This window comes from Capra hircus, assembly GCF_001704415.2.
Source record: "Capra hircus breed San Clemente chromosome X unlocalized genomic scaffold, ASM170441v1, whole genome shotgun sequence".
Taxonomy (NCBI): Eukaryota; Metazoa; Chordata; class Mammalia; order Artiodactyla; family Bovidae; genus Capra; species Capra hircus.
The window spans coordinates 24,281,453-24,299,464 of NW_017189517.1; the positions used below are offsets into that span (position 1 = coordinate 24,281,453).

General features: G+C 45.7%; 1 protein-coding gene across 1 annotated transcript; it reads left to right on the forward strand.

Annotated features, from left to right (window-relative positions):
* The first annotated feature begins 697 nt into the window (after positions 1 to 697).
* On the forward strand, positions 698 to 17,568 carry UTP14A (UTP14A small subunit processome component). Its single transcript, XM_005700374.3, has 15 exons — positions 698 to 788; positions 1,710 to 1,788; positions 2,619 to 2,689; positions 3,165 to 3,229; positions 4,920 to 5,062; positions 5,368 to 5,523; positions 9,926 to 10,045; positions 10,144 to 10,238; positions 10,841 to 10,964; positions 11,047 to 11,124; positions 11,570 to 11,960; positions 14,022 to 14,419; positions 15,134 to 15,327; positions 15,457 to 15,556; positions 17,130 to 17,568. Exons 1-15 carry the CDS (start codon positions 763 to 765, stop codon positions 17,400 to 17,402), a joined length of 2,313 nt encoding a protein of 770 aa, XP_005700431.1. The 5' UTR covers positions 698 to 762; the 3' UTR covers positions 17,403 to 17,568.
* Positions 17,569 to 18,012: the final 444 nt, after the last annotated feature.

The window sequence follows — 18,012 nt, forward strand, 5'->3', positions numbered from 1 at the left end:
AGAATAGTTTCAGCGGAATGGTGGGGTGAAAACAAAACGGGAGTGACTTCGAAAAATAAGTGTATTTTTCCGTGTATTACTTTTCTATTTTTAACTAAAGAAAAATTCTTAAAGGTTGATGGGAGAGGAGGAAGTTGCAGCCACAGACGCAGCCCATTCTTGAATGAAACTTTGTTATGTAGGAAGTAGGAACCCAGAGCTGCAATTACAAGGGGACGCGGGGTGACAAAGGATTTTTTCCTTAAGAGGGCAGGCAACTTGCTTTGTTGTTCACCGGCGGATCGCCAGGGCCTTAGCACAATGCTGGCCACTTCCCCGGCGGTCAATAACGCCTCGAGCTGGCCGGCGGCAGGCTCGCAGGACGCTGTCGATCACCGACAGACGCTGGAGCCTCTCCTTTTGGATCAGGCAGGGCCACGAAGGCTCAGCCCGGTCCCCTACAGCGCGGCACCCTCATGCTAACCTCACCCGCCCGGGCCTCCTGGAAACCCGGGCCCGGGAAGACAGACGCGGACGCGCCGAAGAGCTGAGAGGTGGGTGGGGAGAGCAGAGCTCCACCCGCTGACAGGCTTTTTCCTCCAGACTCCTGATTCCCCGCTGGCGCCTCCCAAACTGCTTAGTTCCTTGCACACTTCGGGGCGGGCCGGAAGTGACGCCGCTAGTCGCGCGTGATTGGCGGAAGCCTAAATTGCTTTGCGGCCGGTACGGAAATCTCTTTCCTTTCGACTTCCGCTCCTGGTCCATGTGAGACAGGCTGCTGAGATGAACGCGAACCAGGCTGCGGAGAGGTGAGGGGTAGCGGTCCGGGGGAGGGAGAGGGTCTGAGCCTCGCTGGGGGTCGGTTTTCCCGGCTTTTGAGAAACAGAGGCCATCTTTTAGCTGGCGACAGCTGTTCCCCTCCCAGGATCTCACCATTCGTTACTGTTTCCATGATCCATCCTTTAAAGCCCTATTAATTTAATTCGCCCCCTCCGCTCTCCATCTTAGTCTCATCCCTGTTGGTCCTGTTGCGGTTTCTCCCGCTCCAGAGAAGTTAATATGTAGCACTTTCCTCATCACGTGACTCCTTTTGATGCCGCTGGTGCGGAGCGTTTCCGCCTACTGCGCAGCCAGTGACTTTGTTATAAACTCGCCTTATCTTGGAAACCTTTGTTAATTGGTGTCATCCACGACATTTTAATTAAGTACCTGGTTTGCTGAACAACCTTCAGCTGCTTTCTTCCAATTCCCTGTTTCTCGATTTCTGAAAACAAGTGATCAAGATGTCACTTTTGAGTAAGCAGCACCTATACAGGTGTCTTCCATGTGGCGGATGCTTAGAAATATTAATGGTGAAGTTGCCTTGCCTCAAGGGCCGGCAACAGCATCTTCTGCCACCTTACCTAGGGTCTGACATTTTTATAGCCTCCCAGAGGTCCGTGGAAAATGCAGTGCTAATCAATCACTGAAGAGTGTTAGATCTTTCCATTTTCATGCAGTTCTGTATGGATACTACTAACACTGCTCACCTTTTAACGGGTGATGCCTGCCTTCTGCAGTCCAGATTGTATGTCTTGGAAAATTTCCAAAGATGCTCAATACTACTTGGTTTGCACCTCTTCCAGGGGATAAGACTATTCTGTACTGAGAACTGAAGTTATGTTTTAGAGATCATATCAATATAAGAAAAATTCCTTCAAGTGATAGTATTTCTCTTTTATCTCCTTTAGCAACCTCCTGGCTTCGAACCAACAGAAAGAACTAGAGGATTTGCCAAAAGACTACCCCTTGAGCACCAGTGAAGATGAAGTGAGTGACACCTGCTAAACTGCCTTCTCCAATTTCCCTTCTGTTTCAAAATTAGGGTAGAGGACACACTTCATGGAAGGAAAAGGGGTGGCAACATTGTTTATACTTGTTCAGGTCTCACAAATAAATTACAGTTACAATTTTCCAAATTAGAGCATTCCTACTAAACCTAAGCCAAAATGGCATAAAGCAAAGAAATGATTACCTTAGGACATACCCTGCTAATAGAAACACAAAATAAATCAAGATAAAGCATAGATGCTCACAGACACAGTTAAAGCTATGGCAGCTTACTGCTGAGATGCTAAGTGTAGTTTCTGGGGAGGGGGCTCAGTGGTGCCACTTGGAGTGTGTGTGCCTTATGATTTCCCTATTTCCAAGTTTGAATTTCCATAGAGAGTTACTTGATTTTCTGACTGAAATATACACATACATAATTAAGCTGGGCAGCTGCTATAGGAATTCCAGCTCTTTATTCTCTTGAGAAAACTACTTAGATTGGCTTTTTTATGTCAAGGTTCCCATGTCAGCTCACACTATATATTCTATACAGAAATATTATTCTCATGGCACTTTTCTTAAAACCAATTAAGACAGAAGCATGGCATTAGCTCCTGGTTACTAAGGCTCTATATTCCTTACAGTGAGGAAATTTCGGTTTTTGAAGCAGTTCTTCCTGTTTGAGCTGGAATGCCTGCATGCCAGACCTCATCTGATTTCCCACTTCTCCACTGACCAAAAGAATGGGAGATTTTACATGTGCCTCAGTTTCCATACTGTCTTTTCCTTCCCCTCATCATTCTAATGGTTCTTCCTTTTTCTGTTTCCAGGGGGACAATGATGGAGAAAGAAAGCATCAGAAGCTTCTGGAATCAATCAGTTCACTTAATGGAAAGGATAGGTAACATTCCCTTCAATATGGACATTTCTAACTAGCTGATTCCATGGGACTTATCTGCAGCTAACATTCAGTGCCGAAGACAACATTTTTCAGCATCATTCTTAAGAGCATGTACTTTGGAGACTGTAGGTAAATCCTCTGCACATCAGCTTCTTCAAATAGAAAATAAGATTGACATGTCCCAAAGTCACTCGAATAAGTGGCAGATCGGGTATTCAGATCCAGACATGTTTGAATCCAAGTCCAATACCTTTTTCACTATGCCTACCTTGCACTGCCTTGTGTTTTTGAGAGGCTGTTTTCATTAAGAGATGGTTAAACTACTGTGTCCAGCTTAGGAACAGATTTCCTGGTTATTTTGTGACAAAACCTAATTCTAGAATAAACATGAAATGAAAGCATTGTTTGAAGAGAGGTGTTTGTTCCCCAGCAGACTGTATCCATTCTCTATGTATTCTGTTTTGCTTAATTTCAGGCAGAAATTGGCTGATAGGTCTGAGGCTAGTCTGAAGGTGTCAGAGTTCAGTGTAAGTTCTGAAGGTAAGTTAACAAAGGAAACTGTCTGCATGGACCTTGTGGAATTCCAAAAGCACAATGGTCTACTTCCCCTTGGCGCCCTCTTTCCAGCTATTTTTGATGTGGTTAGTGAATCATACCATACATACTTACCCATGAGTGAATGAAGAAGGGTAATCAGATGCTCTTGGAATTTCTTCCATTTCTAAAAGAAAATGAAAAGGCCAGTCAAGATCTGCCATAGAGCTTAATGAGCTAACTGTATCTACGGTTATTTTTTTTCCTTATGCGTGCTCACCCAAGAAGCAATTTTTACCCCTAGGTGGGGAAATGGTATCACCCCATTTGAGAATATATGATCTAGTAAATAGCAGAGTTGAGATTTTCACTTGACACTGAGTCTAGGTGCCAAATCTTTCCCACTGTATTCACAACTTAGGTAAGGTGAATGAGTTAGGCACTTTTAGTGATCTTTAATGTAACCTTTCAGCACTGGTAACAGTGTATTCTCCCAAGCTTACCCATTCAGCAAATACTGTACCTCTACTATGTATGAGTTTCAGGATTGGTTTAGATACAGAGTAAAGAATAAGTGATGGACCTCCTGGGGCTTACATTCTAAGGCAGTGAAACAGTAAGCGAATTATAACAAAATGATACAGTCAGGAGACTAAGCAGCTCCTTTCCTTTGGCTGCTGCTGCTGCTAAGTCGCTTCAGTCGTGTCCGACTCTGCGACCCCAGAGATGGCAGCCTACCAGGCTCTTCTGTCCCTGGGATTCTCCAGGCAGGAACACTGGAGTGGGTTGCCATTTCCTTCTCCAATGCATGAGAGTGAAAGTGAAGTTGCTCAGTCGTGTCTGACTTCGCGATCCCATGAACTGCAGCCCACCAGGCTCCTCTGTCCATGGGATTTTCCAAGCAAGAGTACTGGAGTGGGTAGGCATGAATGAAATGCCTCTGAAGAGGCAAAACTTACACTGAGATCTGAATAACAAGAAAAGTCAAGCATGCAGAGACAGGGAGTAGTGTTCCAGGTGAGGGAGCAGCTGGTGCAAAGGCACTGAGGGAGATAATATGGTCAGCATGTTTGAAGAAGAGGAGCAAAGTCAGTGTGGCTGGACCATCCTCCACTTACGGATAACTTGAGATTGAAGAGGCAGACAGGGTGGTGGTTTAGTCACTAAGAATCGTGTCCAACTCTTGTGATCCCATGGATTGTAGCCTGCCAGGCTCCTCTGTCCATGGGATTCTCCAGGCAAGAATACTGGAGTGGTTTACCATTTCCTTCTCCAGGGGATCTTCCCAACCCAGGAATCAAACCTGGGTCCCCTGCATTGCAGGCAGATTCTTGACCTACTGAGCTGCGAGGATAATGGGGAGTCATTGGAGGACTTTCTGCAGGATCATGACATCCTGTGATTTACAATTTCAAGACACTGGTTGCTGTGTGAAGAATGAATTGCAGTGGGCAAGCGTGGAAGCAGAAAGACCAGGAGAAAAGCAAATGACTGTTTAAAATACTTTTCTCTCTTCTATACTTCAACACATTTGGGAATGTAGGAAAGCAGTGCCATCACTCTGGCTAGTGATGGAAGTAAGAGGGCTATTCCTGCTTCCCTGCACACCTGCCTGGCTACCAGCACTTTCTGCTGAGGTGATGCTGAGGTTTTGCCTCACTTCTCAGTCTGACCAGAAAGTTTGGCCTTTCTACAGGATCAGGAGAAAAGCTGGTCCTTTCAGATCTGCTTGAACCTGTTAAAACTTCATCTTCGTTGGCTGCTGTGAAAAAGCAGCTGAATCGAGTGAAATCGAAGAAGACTGTGGAGTTACCACTTCACAGAGAAGAGATTGAGCGGGTAAGTCAAAGAAAATGTGGTCCACTAAGGGCAAGAAACTGACCAAGAAAAAAAGGGCAAGATGAGAAGCGGGGAAGGCCTGAGAAGTGGGAGGGGGGCAAGTTGTGGTTGCCTCACCTTGGAAAAGATTAAAACTAATCTCAGGGCAAGTGCAATCCTGAGAAGTAAGTAAGCAAGAGCTAATCTCTAGCATCCTGATTCTTTCTTAGACTGAGTAACGTGGCCTGCTAATTTCCTGCTGGTTCTTTTGAGTTTAATGCTTCATTTCATGGCTCTTTCTTTCTGTGTGCTTTTGCCTATTTCAGATCCACAGAGAAGTGGCATTCAATAAAAGCTCCCAAATCCTCTCCAAATGGGATCCTGTCGTTCTGAAGAACCGGCAAGCAGAGCAGCTGGTTTTTCCCCTGAGCAAGCCCCAGTCAGCCTTTGCTCCCATCGAACATGTGGTCAATGGCTGGAAGGTTAGTGCCCCTTGAAAGGTGAGGTCACACAGCATGGACATTGCAGAGCCTGCAGTTGGTCTCATTAGACGTGTTAAGCAGAAATGGCAGCTGTGGTCATTTTAGTTGAGTGATTAGAAAGGGAGGGGATGGGAAAGCAAGATTCATAGGCGGTAGCTCACCCTTCCTCAGCTTGGAGTGTCCCCTACATGGTTGTTGTTGTTTAGTCCCTGAGTTGTGTCTGACTCTGCCACCCCTTGGACTGTAGCCTGCCAGGCTCCTCTGTCCATGGGGTTTCCCAAACAAGAATACTGGAGCAGGTTGCCATTTCCTTCTCCAGGGGATCTTCCCAACCCAGGGATCGAACCCACATCTCCTGCAGTAGCAGGCAGATTCTTTACTACCAGGGAGGTATTCTGAGCCACCAGGGAGCCCTCCTCCCCCACATACACATGATTATCTCCATGTTTTTGTGTGACGACGTCTGATTTGCCAATAGAGAAGGAACATCATGATGTTTTCTTTTTCACACCCTGGTTTTTTAAAGGCTTTTACAGCCAGCATTCTGATCTGGGGAGAGTCAGGAACCTGGCAGCATTAATGATGCCTTAGGCGGGATATATGAGCAGCAGGACCGAAGTTTACTTGAAAAGGAACACCACGTTAAAATATAGCAGATTGGTGATAATGACTAGAATCTTAGCAAGTAACTCATTATGACTGAGCTGCAGAAAATAAAAATTATATTTTAGAGCTGGGTTTCCCAAACACTAATCTGAAGCAAATTTTTCAATCATCTGAACTGTAAGGATAATTGTGAATATGGCGGTGTGGGGTTGTCAGCTGTTTTTTATTATGAAGTTATTCTTTCCACTTTAATGGTGTTGGAATAGCTTATCTGTTATGAAATGGTGGTGGTGGTAAATGATGGGGCCAGAGGTGGAACAGTAGTTATGCCAATGGCAAAGTTAAAAAGTTAGTAATCCCATGTTGTACCTGAAGTGTCAGTGTTTAGTCTGAACAACTTCAGAACAGCTAGCCTTTCTTTTCCAATACACCATTGGTTATGGAGTCTATACAGGGGTGTTCTGTCTTCAGCAGAAAGATAGTCCAAAATAGCAGCGCCCAAACCCTGGATAGATGGTTTCTCTGCTTTCTGTAAATCCCAAAATGGTGTCGTATGTGTCAGGAAGTTGAGATAATTAAAGCTCATCAAAGTAAACATGGCTTGCCGCCATAGCTAGACATTGAGCAAGGTGTTGCTTATTATGGGGATAAACTCTGTTTCTGATGTTGTTATTGAAAGTCACCACCATTCTCTTTCTAGGATGCTTCCTTTTCCACATGAAAATGAGATCAGGTTTAAAGTGTGGCTGCAGGATGGAAGGGAGACTTTAGGAAAAAAATTTTAAGAGGTAATACAATTTGCAGGATTTGAAAATAAGTATAGAAGAAATGTAGCATTTGACCCCACCCCTGTCCCCCATCTGCTCATTTTTACCCCCATACTCTCACCCAGAGGTCACTACTCCTACAAGTTATTTGTTCTTATTAAATTAAAAGTTTTATGGATATATTTATGTTTATCTCATTTTTTAAAATCAAAAAAGTAGTAGTAATCTACTCCACACTGTTCTGCACCTTGCTTTTTCCAAATGCTGGTGTGATCTTGGAGGTGGCAGGCAAATGCCAAATTGGTCAGTAAAGATGAGAGTGGGGGAGGGGTTGCACTGAGAATGGTGCAGCCAATCTGAGGTTCATTTTTGCGAAATTATACCAACATGGCACAGAGAAGTCAGGGGGTCCTTGGTGACTAGTAGCACCTTAGAAGGCAGAGCCCAGAGGCTAGCAGTATAGTAGTGTTCCTGGAAATAAAGAATCTAAAAAGTCAGCACTTACAGTTTTGGTCCAGTTACCTAAAATTCCATTTGACTCTAGCTGAGAAGCATTAAAGGGGATAATGCGTGAGAAAGCATTTGTAAACGGCAAAGTGCTAGAAATGGGGTAAGCTAACTTACCACCCACTCCCTTCTTCCCTCCCCTAGCAGCTGGCACCACCATTTCCAGAAGTGTGCTCCTCAAAACCTTCCTTTCTCAGTGTGCCTGGGGGTGGGCTAGGGGGTATTGGCAGAGTCTGGTTGCTAGAAAACAGCACATGCCACTCTTGAGAGTTGGGCAGACCACGGTGTATGCCAGACACCCTTTTAAATGGTATGAAAAGATGGTAAAGAAACCCCTTTGACTTAGAGGACAAACTGATTTTATTAATCAAACCCACTGAATTTTAAACTTTACAAAAATGAAGTAAAGCTTGTCAGTTGATGAGGAACATGCTTTGGAAAGAGCTGGTCCCTGTTCTGTCACCCTCTTCCCTACTACCTTCCTGAAACTTCTTTCAAAATGCATTAGTGAGGGGCCTCCCAATGGCCACATCCCAGGTCTGTGTCTTCAGCTTATTTGACACCATTAACGTATCGTGATTAAAACTGCTGCCTTGGAACATAGACTTGCTGTTGTTTTCGTGTCCGTTTTGGTTTTTATCTGACTTTCTTAGTCCTTTTTTATTCTTGGGCTGTAAACATGGTACAGATCACTGTCAACTCTTGATTTCTGGACCCGTGTTGCACGTGACTCACAGGCCTCACCTGGGTCTCCCCTGTGCACCTGAACTGACACACGACAAAGTACGCCTAATATTTTCCTTCCCCAGACACTTAAGCTGTACTATGACCTTCATGCTGTACCTCAGTCAGTGACATAACTCCTCCCCTCAACTGCCAGCCCATGCAGGGGGTGAGTCCTGTAATTCTGTCTCACAGCCCTGGTTCCTTGTGTTATTTTCATTTGACACTTTCCATAGAACCCCTTACACAGTCACCAGGCTTTTCTCTCCAAAACACAGCACCAGTTGTCACTTTTCTGCTTAAAATCCTTCAAAAGGCTCTCCACTTACAGAATAAGACAGAAGTACCTGGCATCTTAGCTACACTGGACGATGCATTGTTCCCTAACATATCTTTCCCTTCCCTAGATCTGTGTTTTGCTTATACACGTCTCTCCCTTTAGGTTTTTTTTTTCCCCCTCCTTGTAGAATTGTGCTGATGCCTCAAAGCCTAATTCAAAAAGTCTCTTCCTTCCCCAAGCCTACCCCATCTCCTAATCGGAATTGTTTCTTCCTCTGTGATTACTCCTATGGACTTTTAACCCATCATGTTGGTGATGGTGCAGTGTCTTTCCTCTGAAAGGCTATGAGCTCTATGAGGACAGGAACTGTCTTAATTAATTGTGTATTCCTAGCACCCCACACAAGTGCCTGGAATGTAGCTACAATCAATAAGTGTTTGTAAATTGAATTGAGTCAGAGGGAGATTACAACATTGTAATATAAATCATTTTATAGCCTGTGATTGATCACTACTGCAAATACTAAAAGTGGAAGAACATGCACCTTTACTGTTCAGTAGAATAGGTTTATGGTTCGATCAGTAGGGTAGTGTAACATGGGATGATGTGTTTATGCATTTGTCCAGATATTTGTAAGTTTAACACTGACTGTGATATATATGGCTTTTCAAGAAAACCACATAAAATATGTGCATGAGGTTTGAAACTGGCTCTTGCCCAGGGCTATCTTTATGCCTTGCCAAAGTGGACCATGATATGATCAGCCTGATTATTTTAGCCATCCTTACAATATCAGTCAAGCAGCAAATGGGGTCTTTTGTTGACATGTGAAGTCACTGGTTCAGTCCATTTCGTTCCATTAGCGTAGACACCACCTAGCATGCAAAGTTATCTGGAAAGTGAAGCATCAGAGCCAAGTTAAAAATTGACTAGAGTTAAATTTGAACTGTCAGGAAGCGGGCTAATTACCTGGAGGTCATTTTGTTAAAGGCGGTGTCTTTTTGTGTTCATCTTAAGACCTAACCTCCCCTTTCCTCTAGAAATATTCTTAAAGGCAGGCTGATACAGATCTGAGGTCCCTAACTTTGTGTTAAAAGTAATCTGCTTCAAATATACATAAGAATTCAGGGACCGTTTTGTTTTGCATCTCTCTAGACTGACAGTTTGGTACTGCTGTTCCTCTGTCCTGCAGGCATTTACCTTAAGAGCATCCTGCTTTGATTCTTAAGAGAATGGTATTGTTTTATATATATTGGTCATCTGAACACAGAGTGATTCCCTCGGTAATATTAGAGAGTAACCTCAGAGGCCCCTTGCTGAAGTTACCTTAAATCAGAATAAAATGTAAGGCTTTATCTGCACCCTTGAACAGCAAGCCTAGAACCCCCTTCTTTTGCTGTAACAGCCCATCCTGTCCAGTTTGTGATTCCAGTCACTGTGTAGATGGCCAAAGGATTGTAAAGAGGGAGACTCTAGGAGCATGACTTAAGACTTAAGAGTGTTCTGTTACCTCCTTAAGGCAAGAACTCCGCTGGAGCAGGAGATTTTTAATCTTCTCCATAAGAACAAGCAGCCTGTGACAGACCCTTTACTGACTCCCATGGAAAAGGCCTCTCTCAAAGCTATGAGCCTGGAAGAGGTAAGTGTGATAAGCCCTTTGATCCACCCAGGCATGCTCTGTTTCTCCCGGCATTTACCATCAATCCTAGGGGTCACTGTAAATGTCATTCATTGTAGGTAAAGATGCGCCGAGCAGAGCTTCAAAGGGCCCGGGCCCTGCAGTCCTACTATGAGGCCAGGGCTCGAAGAGAGAAGAGAATCAAAAGCAAAAAGTAAGGAAGCCCCTGTGAACCAGCCTTGGGTTCCATGGGAAAGCGGCATGGCTCATCACAAGTTCTTAGGAGAAAGACTGGCAGCTGTGGGGTCCTGTAGGAAAAGTCCCAAAGAGGAGTGACTGGCCTCTTTCCCTCACACCAACCTCAGAGAGTCTTGCCTGCTTCAGTGGTGCCTGCTCCTCTGGCTTTGGCTTTCCATCTTGGATTTGCTAAAAAAGAGGACTGTTCAGTCACTTTCACTCCCTTCCAGGGCATCACAGAGTGGTTCTGCTGAATGAGCTCTGACTTCAACAGCTATGAAGCCAATAGGGCTTCCTTCCTGCCTTTTTTGCCTTTTGGGATCATGTTCTGCTCTTCCCTTGTGCTTGTGCTCTAGAAGCGGAGGGGACTCATTTGTGGAGGTCTGCCCTTGGGGGCTGCAGGGACTGAGGGTCCCACCAAGCCTCGCAGGTCTCTAGCCGGCTGCCTGCAGTCAGCTAGCTCTGTGACGTCCAGTCCATCCCTGGCATTAGGAGACCCCTCGTGTGGTGAGGGCACTTACATGTGTGGCACCAGTGGTTCAGCTATCTCTCTTCCCTCATACCTCTCTCACCCTATAGGTATCACAGAATTCTGAAGAAAGGAAAGGCCAAGCAAGCCTTAAAAGATTTTGAGAAGCTGCAGAAGGTCAATCCTGCTGCAGCACTAGAAGAACTAGAAAAACTCGATAAGGCCAGGATGATGGTGAGGCTGCCTCTGGCCCCCAACCCTTGAACCTGCTTTCCCTAGAAAGCAATAAGGAGCTCACTGTGCCCTTTCTTTCCAGGAGCGAATGAGCCTTAAGCACCAGAACAGTGGGAAATGGGCAAAATCAAAGGCAATTATGGCCAAATATGACATGGAGGTAAGACACCATCAGGGTGAAAGGAGATATGGAATTGGAGGAAAGAAAGGCAAAGCAGTCCATAATGATGCTAGCAGAAGCAGAGTTGGGGAAAAAAAGCCATGTGGATGAATGGAAAACCAGGAATCTAAAAAGGCATCAGAAAATTTCTAAGGCAGAGAGGAAAATTATGTGGAAAAGGAGAGATAAAAGGGAAACAGCACCAAAGGCAAGAAGAGAGGAGTTGTATGTTAAAAAAAAAAAAAAAAACTTGTTTCACATGTCGATTCCTTGAGGACAAAGAATTTGTCTTCCATTTTGTTCCATAGCTGTTAACACAATGGTGTATAAGCAGTTTAAATGGTAGGTACCAGGAAGCTTGAGAGGAGGCAGCTCTGAGGAGTGGACTGGGAGAGGTGTGACTGCAGTCACTAATGATAGGCGCTCATGCTATGACTTTCCCCAGGCTCGCCAGGCTATGCAGGAACAGCTGGCCAGGAACAAAGAGCTGACGCAGAAGGTCCGGGCGGCCTCTGAGAGTGAGGAAGAGGAGGAAGGCCAGGAGGAAGAGGAAGAACCTCTTGTCCCTGACATGGTGAATGGGGTGCAGATAAAGGCAAATGGACTGAACCCCTGGATGGTCCAGAATCACTTCACTGATGCCAAAGAGGCTGAGATCCAGAAAGACCTGGAAGATCCTGCTGAGCCTGAAGCCCAGGAGACTTCTGAAAGTGAGGAAGAAAGAGCAGTGGTGGAGGAAGAAACTCTCTTGAAAGAATTTGAGGAAAGGCGATCACTTAGACAGAAGTCTGAGCTCAACCACATGGCGGAGCCAGTGCACAGCCGTGTAACAAAGGGTGAGCAGTGGTACACCACAGGGGGGTGCTGCCTGGTGCTGGTGCTGGTGCTTGTGCTCTTGGCCAACTGAGAGGAAAACCGTGCCCTCCCACCTGCGCTGCAGAGATTAGGCTCTAGGGCCTTTCAAGAGAGTGCCATGGGTCCCTGAAGAGAAAATACATTCGTAATGACCGTTTTTCTTCAAAGGCATTTCATAAGCGGGCATCCGCATGGCTCTTGAGTATGTGTTCAGTCTTCAGAAAGACAGAAGTACACCATCCTTGAAGGAGGGGCCGGAGTAAACATCACTGGGACCTGCAAGCCAGAGAGCAGTGTAGTGGGCTGGTAAATCTGAAAATTGTTCACACCCATAGATGCAAAGGTATATTTTGAGATATTATGAAATGTCTTCAGATCATCGCTGCAGTTGTCTGCTTTGTTTGGGGAGGAGGAGTAGCATTTTTAGCACTCTGCTAATGTTGGTTGATATGTTGATGGGGGTGTGACTTTTTTGATAGGAATGAATGACTGACTACAGGTACAGGGTAAATTAGAATTGTTAGCCCATGCTCAGACTCGATTTGCATATTATATATATTAGCAACCTTGGCACCCTTGAGGCAGGTTGGAGCTCGTGTTCTGGGGACAAAGCAGGGTGTTATAAAGCCTGCTCAGGAAACTAACTGCACTCAGAAACCACCTGGTCTGGTCAGATTCTTGGGTCCAATTATATTTCCTATAAGAATAATGAATGCATTTACATGACAACAAGATTCTGTTTTTCCATGGTTTAAAAAAAATTTTTTTTAGAGCTGTTGTTTAGAATGTATTGGGGGACCTTTGGGGTTTTCAGCTTAAGAGTTCCAGGGTTAGTAATTATAAGTAGTCACTTCCGAGAGGATTGTAGAAAGCACTAGCCACAGGCCAGGATGGTTCCTCCCAGACCCCTCAAAAATTGCCTATCTAGTGAAATATATCAAACCGTTGGTTGTGGAATGAAAGGTAGATAAGAGACGTGGGTTCGACCCCTGGGTCAGGGAGATCTGGAGGAGAACATGGCAACCCACTGCAGTATTCTTGCCTAGAGGATCCCACGGACAGAGGAGCCTGGCGGGCTACAGTCCATGGGGTTGCAAAGAGTCTGATATGACTGAAGCAACTTAGCATATACAGATGATAAATATGAAAGATCTCAAACCTTTGGGGAAATAGTATCCTAAAATAGTGGGAAGGCATGGACCCCAAACAAAATGAGCAAGGAAAGTTGATCCTTGACAGTAAACGCACATATCCTCAGGCCAGATCTAAGTAGCTTGTGCCATTGTCTTCAAGCCAGAGCTAGAGAAAAGGATGAACTTGGGAACAGGAGCAACTTGAGTCAACGCAGGGTACAGTCTTGAAGCATGTCAAGGCCATGTCTCCCTCGGGGCTTTCAGAGACTAATGGTGTTTGCTCTGCTCAGATGGCCCTGGTGCCTGGCAAGTGTGAGCTACTTGACTGCCACAGCAGGTTGTGAGATGCTGCTTTAAGGTAAAACAATGCTGGATACAGTTTTTACAAGTAGAAAATTACAGTGTAAATTACAAATAGGACGTCACAGTTTTTAGAAATTACAAATAATATTGTGTTGGCCAAATAGTTCCTTCAGGGTTTTCCTGTAAGCTGCAACAGAAAAATCTGAGCGTTTTGGCCAACTCTATAAATGACAACAAAGTTGCTTTTAGAAGCCAGTTGCTAAAACAGCTTTTTTAATAAAAATGTGGAATTTGGAGCGATCCTCCCAAGTAGTGCCTACTCTCTGGGCAAATTAAGCCACGGCTCTATACAGAGTCACTGGCAAAGCTGGGAACAGGACCCAGAACATCCGCTTCCTAACGTGCTGCTTTTAAATCCTAAACTCCATTGCCTGTGACTTGACAGGTAGTGAACCCACCAGGAGATCTAATGAATGGCATATTCTCTTACCCATTTGTCGTCATTAGCCTGTCTCCCCTGGTGCCCCATGCCCAGCAAGAGTTCAGTAAATGCTTGTGAGACACCACCCACCCTACTTTTCTGACACCTTTCATTGCTTCCCCCAGATCCTAGCAGCCAGGAGGTGCTGTCCGAATTGAGGGCACTGTGTCAGAAACTCATCACAGAGAACCATCAGTCAGGGAAGCAAGAACTGAGTTCAGCGAGGACAGCTCAGAGAGAGGAACCTGCCAGGGAGGAAGAGGAGCCCATGTTGCTGCAGAGGCCAAAGAGAGCTCGGACGCTGGACGAGCTGGAGGAGCTGGGCAGAGAAGAGTGTGTTGAAAACAAGGAGCTTCCCAGAACTGCAGTGGAAGGGCTGCAGTTGGAGAAGAATCGAAGTAATCATATTGGCGCCCCCAAGGAGAAGAAGAGGAAGGAGCAAATGATTGATCTCCAGAACCTCCTAACCACAAAATCGCCTTCCGTGAAGTCCTTGGCAGTTCCCACGACTGTACAGGAGTTGGTGAGCAGAGCCAGGGTCGCGGGGGGAATCAGAGCTGGCGTGGAAAGTTTCCTTCCTACACGAGCAATAGAATCGAAAGTTTTGTGCTGGGGGCACATGGCGGTAGTTGAGAGGTCTGGAATAGTATTGCCCAGGCTGGTCCCAGCGACAGCTTAATAGATGCAATTATGTGAGTGCCGCTGAGACTCCCTCATCTTAAATTCTGAGCCACCACATCCTCCCTGTCCTGTGACTCTAAAGCCCTCACAGGACAGAGGGACTCATTCAAAGATCTGGCCAGATGCCAGGCAGGACAACTAAGGTGAGTGAGTTTTGCTCTACTCAGTGGGATCCCAAGTGGTCTGGGGCTCCCTGATTAAGTCATTGAAACTGCTCAAGTGAGGAGCCCCAGCACCTGTCTTTTCAGGGATATAAACTGAAGGACTCCTACATTCTGGCCAGGCGCACTTGGAGCTCCCCCTCCTGACACTGACTGGTTCCTTCCTCCACCCTACAGTTTCCTTCTTGAAAGTTTTAAATTGTGTCCTCTGATAACAAGCTAGGGATATTTACCCTAGAGAGATCAGAGCTTGGTTGGCTGCCGGTTGGTTTGTAGTGCAAGACCATCATTGTTCCGCACTTCCCCCTAGAGGGCGCTAGAATGTCACAACCCAACCATCTTGCCACAAACGTTGGCTCAGGAGGCAAGCTGTAACTATTCTTGTTTCTTCCTAGGAAGATGAAGAAGAGAGAGATCAAAGGCAGATAATAAAGGAAGCTTTTGCTGGGGATGATGTCATCAGAGACTTCTTGAAAGAGAAGAGGGAAGCTATGGAGGCGAGTAAGCCAAAGGACCTGGACCTGACTCTGCCTGGCTGGGGCGAGTGGGGTGGTATGGGCCTCAAGCCCAGTGCCAAGAAGAGACGCAGGTAAATACAGGAAAGAAAGCCCGTTTGAAGGGCACCAGGTTCTCCCACTTCACCCTCACGTGTCCTCTCTGCCCTTTTGACTAAGTCCTTAATGCTCTTAGTCAGACACCCTGCTGTTCTGCTTTCCAGGTTTCTCATTAAAGCCCCTGAGGGTCCTCCAAGGAAAGACAAGAATTTGCCAAACGTGATTATCAATGAGAAGCGGAACCCCCATGCAGCAGCTCATCAGGTGAGGGATAGAGAGCAATTTAGCAGCCTCCTCCTTCTGCTGCCTGGCTCTCCTCCTCGGGAGGAGCGTTCTAGGGCTCTGTGGTCAAGAGCGGGGTGTGATCTTGACCACAGATCAGATCTATTCTTGTTTTCACTGGCTCTGAGATGAATAATTCCCCAGATTGACTCTGCTGTTTTAATTACTGGGTGGGTAGGTTAAAACTGAATCTTTGTAGCATTGGTGAGGCCCCCAAATTTGCATTTTCAGCCAGTACCCCAGAAAATGCTGATGCAAATGGGTCTGACAAAACTCAGAGTTGCTATGCTTCAGGCTTGTGCTTATAGTCCAGGTAATGTTTGGAGGCTACAGGTTTAACCTACGTCCTAAGAAAAATGACCAACTTGTTCAGGACAGTGAAAGGATGTAAAACTGTATCATATGATAATAAGCTAGGGATGTTTACCCAGGAGAAGAGCAAACTTGAGCACAATCATGGCTTTCAACTTTATTGAAGGCTTTTGTGTGGAGTGCAGCCACATAACATAGAAGTTAGAGGAAAGGCAGGATTCCCATTCAAGGAAAAACTTTCTGCTGGTCCAAAGAGAGAAGGGGTTGCTCTGGGGGTGTGAGCATGCATAGAGGGGACTTGGGAATGAGATGGGACTCAGTGACCTTTACGTTCCCTTCAGTTCTGAAAATCTATGACCCCGAGATCTACCCTAGTCAGTTTAATATTGAAATGAGTTGTATTTTTCATTCTAAAGAGGGGGGAGCTATTTAATAGGTACAGAAGAGAGGAGAAAAATATGATTTCAATAATACTCTGTCAACCCCACTAAGACCCTCCCTTAACCTAAAGAATCTGTGTCCTTCACCACCACCAGGACTGCCTGGCAGTACTCAAGCTTCTCTTTGAGTGTTCCATTGAGTATCTCCAGAGACTACTGATTGTAACTTCCCCATTTTTCTGCTTATGTCTTTTTCCTCCTCTTTGGCCTTTGGGGAAGCATTTAAAGATTATTTAAGTCTGAAACCAGCACTGTGGTGGAATGCAAAAGAGTCCTGGGCAAAGAAATGAGACCTTGGGAAGAGCATGAAGCTGAGTGTAGTAGCCTGGTGGAGTTCAGGATTTGGGAGTAAATCTTTGGGTTCCTTAAAACATCAATGCTATGAATCAAGGGAAGGAAAAGGAAGGGGACAAAGAGGCAGGAGAGGCACAGATAAACCAGTACTCAGATGTCTGGTAGTCACAATGCTATATAGGAAGACCCATTAGGGGCCAGCAACCCTGCAGCTACTTAGTATTCCTCTTGCCACAGGGGCCTTGTTGGGATGGTTTTTCATCCCTCCATGGTTGGGCAAGCCTGGGGGAAGGGAGTTTCTGATCCCAATTAGTTCCCTCCCAAGTGTCATCAAGCAGCTTAGCACTCCTAAGGTTGGATGGGTGCGTGGCCATACCTTGGCCACTCGGTAGCTCCACTCACCACAGCCATCGTGTAGGACTGAGGCTTATGTGCTAAAACTCCCTGGCCAGCTGCCATTAGAGTTTACAGCCTTGGCTCAGGCCAAGTCACTCTGCCTTCCTTTCCAGGTGCAGGTGCTTCCGCATCCATTCACACACCATCGACAATTTGAAAGGACCATCCAGACCCCCGTAGGATCTACATGGAACACCCAGAGGGCCTTCCAAAAGCTGACCATGCCCAAGGTTGTCACCAAGCCAGGCCATATCATTAAGCCTATCAAAGCAGAGGATGTGGGCTACCGATCTTCCTCAAGGTCGGACCTCTCTGTCGTACAGAGGAATCCAAAACGACTCTCCATACGTCACAAAAAACATCTGGAGAATAACTGTGTGGATTGAATTGCTGAAGTAGTGACACCATGGTGCCGGGAACCAATAGCCCTGACTGTTCCTCCACTGGCCTGGTTTTACTTGGAGCTGCAAGATGATTCCAAAACAAGCTTAGCACACCATGGGTGTAGTTAAGCCACATTTTAGAAATAAAGGCATTTTTATCTAACTGGAATGTTTACTATGTTGTTATTTTCTTACCAAGGACTAAGTTGTCCTAAATTGGACTGGAGGGAAGTTACCCTAGCCTATGACCTTAAGTCCATGTCAGATATAACCATAAATAATCAGTTTAATAAGTCAGAAATAGTAACTAAATATTGTATATTCTCAACCTCTGAACCTAGCAGCAGTATGCACAAATCAGGTAATTGGATTCTGCTCGGGGCTAGTCCTGGGCTTCCCACGTGGCGCTAGTGGTAAAGAACCTGCCTGCCAATGCAGGAGATGTAAGAGACACAGGTTCGATCCCTGGGTTGGGAAGATTCCCTGGAGGAAGGCACCGAAACCACTCCAGTATGGAGAATTTATGTGTGAGCCTCCCAGCTCACAGGTTGCAGTCTAGAGTAGCTAGCACTTTTAGTCTTACTTTTTAGATGAGGTAAATGAGCTTTCAGAA

What these genes read in the sequence shown, in the direction of transcription:
- UTP14A (XM_005700374.3), top strand. Translation starts at nt 763, where the DNA reads ATGAACGCGAACCAGGCTGCGGAGAG. An exon ending in GCGAACCAGGCTGCGGAGAG is followed by an intron (nt 789 to 1,709) that starts GTGAGGGGTAGC and finishes TATCTCCTTTAG; the next exon opens with CAACCTCCTGGCTTCGAACC. An exon ending in AAGAGAATCAAAAGCAAAAA is followed by an intron (nt 10,239 to 10,840) that starts GTAAGGAAGCCC and finishes CTCACCCTATAG; the next exon opens with GTATCACAGAATTCTGAAGA.